The sequence below is a fragment of the Dicentrarchus labrax genome, unplaced genomic scaffold (assembly GCF_905237075.1).
Source record: "Dicentrarchus labrax unplaced genomic scaffold, dlabrax2021, whole genome shotgun sequence".
In the NCBI taxonomy this organism is placed as follows: domain Eukaryota; kingdom Metazoa; phylum Chordata; class Actinopteri; family Moronidae; genus Dicentrarchus; species Dicentrarchus labrax.
The window spans coordinates 17303482-17313242 of NW_026136722.1; the positions used below are offsets into that span (position 1 = coordinate 17303482).

At 38.3% G+C, this 9761-nt stretch overlaps 1 protein-coding gene across 1 annotated transcript; it reads right to left on the minus strand.

The window, feature by feature from the left end:
- Nucleotides 1-1089: 1089 nt before the first annotated feature.
- Nucleotides 1090-9590, minus strand: LOC127357148 (transcription factor 20). The gene is made up of 6 exons (XM_051389372.1): nucleotides 9487-9590; nucleotides 5648-7530; nucleotides 4738-4831; nucleotides 4525-4574; nucleotides 3921-3990; nucleotides 1090-2387 (listed from the first exon to the last, which is right to left on the minus strand). Exons 2-5 carry the CDS (start codon nucleotides 7526-7528, stop codon nucleotides 3949-3951), a joined length of 2067 nt encoding a protein of 688 aa, XP_051245332.1. The 5' UTR covers nucleotides 7529-7530; nucleotides 9487-9590; the 3' UTR covers nucleotides 1090-2387; nucleotides 3921-3948.
- Between the last annotated feature and the right edge of the window lie 171 nt (nucleotides 9591-9761).

The window sequence follows — 9761 nt, forward strand, 5'->3', positions numbered from 1 at the left end:
TTTATTTTCTTAACAATCAAACACACTTAAAGTCTGTAAAGTAAGTTTGACCATTTCTCTTTAGTTTGACTTTAAAAATAACAATTTCATTTAGTTTTTCTTCACAAAAATAAACTAAATGCTGAACTATACTACTATAGTATATATATATATACTAATATACACTAATATATATCGGCCTACTGTGTGTCTATTTAAAGTTTTCTACGACCCCTACGACCCCTACCGATGAAGTTTCCATACAACCAATCAGATTGCTTCATTTTCAACCAGCCACATCAGCTTTGCCTCAAAACCCTGTTATCCCGTAAACAAACACCCGTTGCTCCGTAAATACACACTGCTGTTTTCAATCAACGGGCTCCGACCCTCCGTACAAACATTAACACGTCTCCAGGAAGAGCGCCGATCCAACCTAGTGGCCAAATGGTGTAATTACAGCAGAGACGTTGACCCAAAAACACACTGAAATCTATCAGAATTTGATCCATTCAGTCTGATAACATTTGAGATTTAAGTTAGTTTGTTAAATGAGCCACTAAAACATTTTTTTACTTTCACAATAAGTGTTTAGGAATATATTGATGTTGTCTACATGCTGCCGCTGGTTCTCTACGTTTTCTTACTCACACTTTATGATTTAGTGGCCGTCACATTAATCTGCACAGATTATTTAATAAATAACTGCACACAGATTTTACAATTAGACTGAAAATGTGCAATAAATCTATATTAGAAGCTAATATGAGACTTTGAGACTCTGTTGTGTCAACATATCTCTGACCTTCACAATCCTGGAACAGCAGAAACAAACTGTATGAACCAGAAGAAATAAGATGTCATTAGATCTTAAACAGGTCTGGATTCAGTTTCTTCTGGTTTCAGTCGACAGTAAAATAAGTTTAACTGCACTGGAAACAAACATCCTTCTCTAACACAAACATAAAAACCCCCTTCAGGTGTTTGGCGAGCGGCCAGAACTCAAACACACACAGAACATTTAGTTCCTGTGTGGGACGTCTGCACAACAACAACAACAACAACAACATTCATCCAGCCTCTCTGAGACAAACACTGAGACACACTGACTCCGTTTTATTGACTTTTATTAAATAACGTACATTTTCTATTCCTCAAATAATAAAAAGTCATGAAATCAAAGTCTTTATTTTTAGACAGTCGATGGTTTGTCGGCGCGGTGAGATGATGGATGGTTAAAGCTGCACTAGGCGACGTTAAAGGGTCAATTCACATATTTAATGTGTGGATTATTCGGGGCAGAGGGGGTTTAAAACAGGAATGAGACAGAAGTTTCGTTCAGTTTCACAGTAAACCGATGAAGAGTCTGTTCGTCTGTTAAACTCTTCATCACAGGTTCGTTAATGAAGTTACTGAGTAAATGATGTGAGCAGATTGTTTCTGTAGACTGAAGAGAATCAGAAAAAAGTCTTAAAGATTGTGTAAATAAAGTTTTTACTGTGAAAAAATACAAATTTTCCTTAAAACAGCCGTTTTTTGAATGGAGACTGGTTAGAGAGAGTGAATCAGAGGGTGTTTTTACCTTAATAATTCACACAAACTGAGCTGACCTCCCTGCTAATAATGAAACAATGAACCTAGCTAACAAACGATACGATATTCTTATTTTATGCTTTCAAAATGGTAAATTACCCCCCAAAAGTGACAAATTGTTTTGTTTTAAACCTCAAATATTCAATTTAAAGTGATACAACAGAGAATATAACGACAATCGTCACATTTAAGAAGCTTTAAACAGTTTTTATTCAACTGTTCCAGCTCTAAAAATCGCTTTCGTTTGTGGTCATATTTATTTAACTCTGGCTTAGTGCAGCTTTATGTTACATTTAAATCATTTTAGATGAAAGAAAAAAGGGACATAAATAACAACTGATTGTGCAAACAACAACTGTTCATGCAGCCGGGAAATAAATTATGTGTTTATGTGACTGAAACACTACCAGAAAATACAAAAGTAGTAAAAAGAAGAGTTCTTATATAAAGTTTATATTCTATACAACGGATCCATAAAGCTCATTTAAACTCTAATATAATAACTATGTTTAAATAATAAAACTGTATTTGTGACGTCCAGGTGGAGCTTTAATAAGAGGAATAAATAAACACACACACACACACACACACACACACACACACACAGAAACAGAACAAAGACTTATAAAAGTTGTCGAGTGGCCCCTGGTTGATTGGTCTTTAATGACGAGTGAGATCTGAGCAGAAGGTTTTCCCGCCTCCCGCTCGAGGAAAACGCGAGCGCTTAGCGTCCGTTAGTGTCCGTTAGCGTAATAAAACTGCAGCGGTGAAATCAGGCCGTTCACGTAGCACCCTGAGGAGATCTGAGGATCGCTCTGGAAACACAAACAGGGACGTTAAAACGGGAAGAAAATATAGTTTCTGGACATAAAATTCTTTTATTGTTGTTATAAATTAGTAGAGCTGCAACAATCAATAGTTATTAATGTCGATCAATCCCCAACAAGTAACCTTTAATGGGTTTATACATTAATCTCCGTTAACTATTACCTATAAACTGTTACTTTTAGTTAACTATTACCTATAAACTGTTACTTTTAGTTAACTATTACCTATAAACTGTTACTTTTAGTTAACTATTAGATATTAACTGTTACTTTTAGTTAACTATTATCTATAAACTGTCACTTTTAGTTAACTATTAGATATTAACTGTTACTTTTAGTTAACTATTATCTATAAACTGTCACTTTTAGTTAACTATTACCTATAAACTGTTACTTTTAGTTAACTATTACCTATAAACTTCTTTTGTTACTATTAGATATTAACTGTTACTTTTAGTTAACTATTAGATATTAACTGTTACTTTTAGTTAACTATTATCTATAAACTGTTACTTTTAGTTAACTATTATCTATAAACTGTTACTTTAGTTAACTATCATCTATAAACTTTACTTTTAACTATTACCTATAAACTGTTATTTTTTTAACTGTTACTTTTAGTTAACTATTACCTATAAACTGTTACTTTTAGTTAACTATTAGATATTAACTATTAATTTTAGTTAACTATCATCTGTAAACTTACTTTTAGTTAACTATCATCTGTAAACTGTTACTTTTAACTATTACCTATAAACTGTCACTTTTAGTTAACTATTAGATATTAACTGTTACTTTTAGATAACTATTATCTATAAACTGTTACTTTAGTTAACTATCATCTATAAACTCTTACTTTTAACTATTACCTATAAACTGTTACTTTTAACTATTACCTATAAACTGTTACTTTTAGTTAACTATTACCTATAAACTGTTACTTTTAGTTAACTATTAGATATTAACTATTACTTTTAGTTAACTATCATCTGTAAACTTACTTTTAGTTAACTATTACCTATAAACTGTTACTTTTAACTATTACCTATAAACTGTTACTTTTAGTTAACTATTAGATATTAACTGTTACTTTTAGTTAACTATTAGCTATAAACTGTTACTTTTAGATAACTATTATCTATAAACTGTTACTTTAGTTAACTATTACCTATAAACTGTTACTTTTAGTTAACTATTATCTATAAACTGTTACTTTTAGTTAACTATTAGATATTAACTGTTACTTTTAGTTAACTATTAGATATTAACTGTTACTTTTAGTTAACTATTAGATATTAACTGCTACTTTTAGTTAACTATTAGATATTAACTGCTACTTTTAGTTAACTATTAGATATTAACTGCTACTTTTAGCTACCTATATGCTATTAACTGTAACTCTGAGCTAACTATTAGCCGTTTCTAATTCTCTGCTCACTTAATTAATTAGTTAATTGACTGTTGCAGCTCTACAAACGAGCTATTACACTTAAAGTTGTTGAAATGATCAATATTTCTCACCTCCAGTGCTTCCCAAATGTATTTCACGTCATCTTTTGTGTCGCCTGTTTCCACCTGTGAACAGTTTGTTCTGTCGGACACAAACACACAAACAACGACAACAACAACAACATCAGCTCGACACAAATAAAGAGAGATTATCAGATAATGCAGCAAAGAGAAGATCTGCTGAATATCACAGAACACAACTTGTAAACTGTATTTTACTAAATATGTATCAAATATAACAACATATTTGGTCAAAATTGTTTAAAAATGCACATTTAAAAGGTTAAATTCCACCAAATATGTAGTCACTGTGCCTTTGTAGGTCAGTATAAAGTTTTAAAATTTAATCAAAATCATGAAAAACAGCCTCAAATCAAACAAACAGGAGTGTCCACATACTTTATCCATTCTCCTTTTAGCTTTCTTCTACACTGAAACCAGCATTTACCACTTTATTATTTACAGATATAAACATTAACTGTGCTGCTGCTTCCTCTACAAGCTGCTACACACACACACACACACACACACACACACACACACACACACACTAACACCGGAGTACAGCAGCGCCCCCCGGAGGCCGTGCAGCTCCTCACACTTCCTCTCTGTTCACCTTGTGCTCTGGACATCTGATGGAGAAGTTGTCTTCGTTTAAGAAACAGCCTGAAAAACAAAAAAAAACATTGTTAAAACATTCGTCATTTCAGGCCGAGTGAGAACGACAACCTTCCCACACGAGTGAGTCGAGATCTCGACTCATCCGTCACCTTCACAGGCGGGAAAATATATATTTTAGTTGATTTCTGCCACGTATTTAATTCTGTACCTGACTGAATGGCACATCTGTAGTGATAGTTCCTGGGACAGCCCTTCTGGAAACATCCCATTATTGCACCGGTTTGTTGGCACGCTGAACATTTCTGAAAGCAGACGCACAAAGTTTATCTCTTTTTATCTCTTTATGTGAAGCAGAATCATATTAAAATAACTTAAATAACTCTATATTTTACATCTATTTCAATAAATTACTCATGTTTTTATGTCAGTTACTGGACATTTATTGTTTTTTTTTTGGTTTATTTTGGGTAAATATTTTAAACGTCTGAAGCTGAATGTAACAGGAGGCTTCAGATGTTTAAAGTGCTTTTAATTTGAAATTCTCTCTTTTCCTACAATAGTGTTTTTCGGGTTGTAACACAAAGAGGGAATTTCAAGCTAAATAAAACTGTAACTTTTCAAAATATCCACTTTAGAGCTCATTAATAATTTAGTGGATCGCCAGAAAAACTATTTTTATTAGTAATTAATTATCTATATAGTGAAAAATGACTCCACATTCTGTAGTTTCAGCTTCTTGTATCTGAAGATTTGCTGCTTTTCTTTTTCTTTTCTTCGCAGCCTCTCTGTGGTTAGTTTCCATAGCCGGTCTGCTCCGACCGAAACTGCTGTTTTTATCATCTACGTCAGTGAATTAAGGATTTATTTCCACCGAACCAGAGTTGGTGATTGTTGGAAACACTAACAGAGACAGTTTTAATCAGTTTTATTCTGTTTCTGTCCACGTTGAATGACGTTACGATGATCTGAAGGTAAAAAGAGTGTTTCTGTCTCTGGAGTCTGGTGGAGAGTGATGGTGATATTACGGCTGTTTGTGGTTGAACTAAAGGTCTATCTCTGTAGGGATCCTTTCCATGATGCTGTCAGACACTGACAATAACAACCTGAGTGTCACTCACTGTTTCTTGTGCGAGCCGCGCCGCCTCCTCCAACCCGTACAACTTCCCCCGTACCAGAAAGACGCCGGCGGACCAGATACCGCAGTCCTCGTGGATCCAGCACTCATCCAGACGAAGAGACACCTTCGGGAGAGAACGGTCGCCCTCGGAGGAATTGACGGGTAAATGTTCTTCCTCTTTCTGCTCGGTGCCGCCGTTCTGGTTCTGGTAGTCCACGTGCGGGCTGGTGGGGCGGTACGGGCCGTGAAGGTCCCCGAGCCCCATGGCGTTTGCCGTGTGACCGCACAGGCAGCACAACAGTGAGTCCTGACATTGGCTCTCCGAGCTGAAGCGACACAGCTGGAAGCAGGAGGAGTTGGGAACGAACCCCGACAGAGACCTGGTCTGGTGTGGTCCTCCTCCTCCTCCTCCTCCTCGGCTGCTCCTCACCGCCGCCTCTTCCTCCTGGTAGTTGACGACGATGCACATCTTCTTCTCCATGTGAACAAACGGGCAAAAACTGCCAGATTTTTTGTCCTTTTTCTCCTCTTTAACGTTTGCATATTTAAGTTTGATCTCCGGCTCTCGGGGAGGAAACTGAGCCGACGCTCCGCTCCGCGAGCGCCGCTTCTTCTTCCGCCTCACGACAGTTTTTGCGTTTGCCGACTGGTTCCTTCGCTCCGTTGGGACGCCCTTCTGTTTGGTTCTTCTTAACTTTTTAGCTTTCCGAATGGCGAGGGGCTTCTTCCGTTTATGGTTGACGCTCTTCGCTCGGGGCACTGAGCGGCGAGGCTGCGGCTCTTTCTGCGGCGGCTTCCTGTCCACGCCAGACTCCTCTGAGTTGCTGCTCGCTCTCTGCGACACCTGTGGCTGCGTCACCGACTCGTCTGAGCTCGACAGCCTCGCCGCGTACTCCATCATGTCGTCGGAGTCGCAGCATTCGTTGTAGATTCCCACCGCGTCGTTCTTGGCTCGCCTCCTCAGGCTGTGCCGCGACGGGCTGCAGGTGAACTGTGGCATTTCCGAAACGGGTTTCCGGATTCTGGTGCTGCGCCGCACCTCTCGGGACGGTTTCTCGTCCTCGCTCTGAGGCGGAGTTTCTCTCGCCAGACTCTTCTTACAAGGAAAGTTCTTCTTCTCGTTCGTGACTGAAACCTCAATGACGTCGCTGTCGTCGCTTGAAATGTCCACCGGAGATTCGGCGGGGTTGCCGTAGACCGCGCTCAGGTCGGACAGCAGGACCACGGGCCTGGTGTGGTGCACGGGAATGTCCACGGAGCTCTCGGAGGAGTCCTCGGAGTACGAGCTGTCGGGACTGGGCGAGCTCAGAGGTTGAGGAAGGTGATAACAACCTCTCCCCTCGTCCAGCGAGGACACGGCCGGCGACAGCGGCTCCACGATGTGCCGCACGCTGTCCTGGATGAACGGGGTGCATAAGAGCGGCTCCTTCGCCGAGGAAACCAAGAAAATCACGTCCGAGCCGCTGTCGCTCTCCTCCCCGCCGCTGCTCTCGGGAACCGGGCCGCCGCTTTGGTTGGGCCCGTAGAACCCCGGGTGCCACAGGTTGCTGTGCACGCCGTCGCGGTACAGGTCCAGACCCGGCGCTAGCGTCGAGTTCATGTAGTTCCCCAGCGCCTCCGGGCCCTGCTCCATGTCTCGGCAGTGGACGGGCGCGCCCGGCTCCGGGTGCAGCTGCGCCGACAGAGAGCTGAAGGAGGACGAGGCTCTGGATCTGAACGGGGAGCTGATCTCCGGGCTGCAGCTCGCCGGGCGTCTGTGGTACCACTCGGGCTTCTTCGCCAGGTCCATGGCTTCAGTGTGGCTGCGGGTCAGAGGGGCGACGGAGAAACCCTTCGACAGGTCCATGGCCATGAGAGATGGATCCTGGGAGGAAACTTCCATCACTGCAAAAACACACAGAAAGACACGACTGAGATCCCCTAAAGGTCAAAGTTCATCAGCATAGAAACCAACAACAGAGCCCAAAGAGACGTCTAACGTCGAATGTTCAGTTTACAGAGAATCAGGACAAAGAAAACTTTATTTTAAGGAGCTGAAACAAAACATTTTATTTTCTGTTTTTACTATTTTGGTTTGAAAAATCAATAAATCAAAAATCATCAATAGTTATTTTGATTTTGTCATTTTTAATATTTGTTAATATTTTTCTGTTAATGAATCAGTTGTTCTCAGACTGTGCTTCATAAATCCACTGTGGGGGGTCGAGGTTTAACGGTAATGAACTAAAAACTAAAACTTAGTGTTTTAGTTTTAGCTCCTGAAATAAAACGAGGAGGTTTTGGTTTTTTATGTTTGTGTTTGTTTTATAAACATATTATGAACCTAAAACTATGTTTGTTATATTGTGATATTTTATTATAAAGTTTATTCTGCACTGTTGATTTATACACTGACCTTTATGAACTTTGGGATCTAAATAAAACTTGATTTTACATTAATCAACCAAAAATAGTAAAAAAAAAAACATTTTAAATTCAAATTAAAGATTTTGTCAGAATTCACTTAAAATGAAAACTTTAAAGTTTTGGGAAGTTTGAGGAGATTTAAAGACTCGAGCTCTGGGAAGTTGTGATGGGTTTTTCTTTTACATTTAATATAATATATGATAAATTGATTAATCTAAAAATAAATGCCACACTGATCAATAATGAAAACAATTGTTAGTGAGAAGATGAATGTTGTTTTACAACCTTTTTATCTGTTTTTAAAGAGTCAATATATTAATAATAATAATAATAATAATAATAATAATCTATGAGACATTTTTGGCTCCAAACTTCTCCTGAGCATTGTCCTATTTATTTAATATTTTACTGTTTTTATATATAAAGACAAAACTGAAGCTGTAAATGTTTTTTATGGCTTTTGATTATTCTTAGTGGGTTTTAATTCTTTAATCTTTTAATTGTTATTGTTCTTACAGGTCTAATTCTGTCTTTACATTTATTTGTTATTGCCTTATATTTACATATTATATATATGTATTTTTATTGTCTTTTGCACTTTGGTCAACTCTGCTTGTGATTTAAATAATATTTTTTATTATTATTGTTGTTGTATTTATGCTACAGCAAACTGTACAGATATTTTATTTTATTTATTTGCATCAAATCAAATTAAGTTTATTATTATTATGTGACATTGATAATAATAACAATAAAAAAACCTAATAATATAATCTAATCATGGTGATAATAACCAACAATAAAATAATAATAATAATTTATATATTTTATAATAAACTAATAATAACAACAATAATAATAAAAACTATTAATAATATTAATATGAATGAACATGCAGGTAATATTTCCTTAAAGCAGATATATTTAATCATTTTAATAATAATAATTTTAGTGTATTTTAATGAGATATAACAGTTTACTAACATATGAAGGTAAAAATAAACAAAAACAAACATTAAACTGGATTTAACTGTGAGAAATACAATAATAACAACATAATAAAATATATATAAATATAATCAATAACAGATGTTAACAGGTAGGCCCGAGCACCGCTGTTAAAGGTGTAATAAACAACAACAACAACAACAACAACAACAACAGCAACAGCAGCAGCCAACCACGGTTCTCTCCACCGGTGCTCTCACCCCTCCGGTGGCCGGAGTTCAGCGCCGACAGCCCGGGCTCTGAGGATGAGCCCGCCCGCCCCCTCCCCTCCCCTCCGGTAGCTCTGTTAGCTAACGCGCCTCTTCAGGCCCCTCATCGGCTCACTGGAGGTAAACAACAACAACACTTGTTCCCAGAGCGAGGCTCGATAGAGACTCAGACGGCGGAAGGACATTTGAACGGACGAGCAGTCAGCAGGGAACCAACCTCCTCCTCCTCTTCCTCCTCCGCGCTGCTGCTGCTGCTGCTGCTGTGTTTTAAACTTCTCATCATGGACACCTTCTTCCTGCTGCGTCAAGCCGCCGAGGAAACTCCCGGATGACGCCAGAGAGCGAGAGCCGCCGCGCCTTCAAAGTAAAAGCTCCCATGTTTTGTGTCGTTGAACGTTATTATTAGTGTGTGTGGGGGGGGGGTTCTCTTTGTTGGTTTTTCTATTTTTAAAATAATAAATGTAATGAACTCCCCAGGTAGAAGTCATATAG

Excerpts from the sequence above, each read along its gene's own strand:
- LOC127357148 (XM_051389372.1), bottom strand. The coding sequence starts at position 7,528 with ATGGAAGTTTCCTCCCAGGATCCATCTCTCATGGCCATGGACCTGTCG. Across the intron at positions 4,575-4,737 it reads CAGATGTGCCATTCAGTCAG|GCTGTTTCTTAAACGAAGAC; the intron begins GTACAGAATTAA and ends TTTGTTTTTCAG. Across the intron at positions 3,991-4,524 it reads TCAGATGTCCAGAGCACAAG|AACAAACTGTTCACAGGTGG; the intron begins GTGAACAGAGAG and ends TGTGTCCGACAG.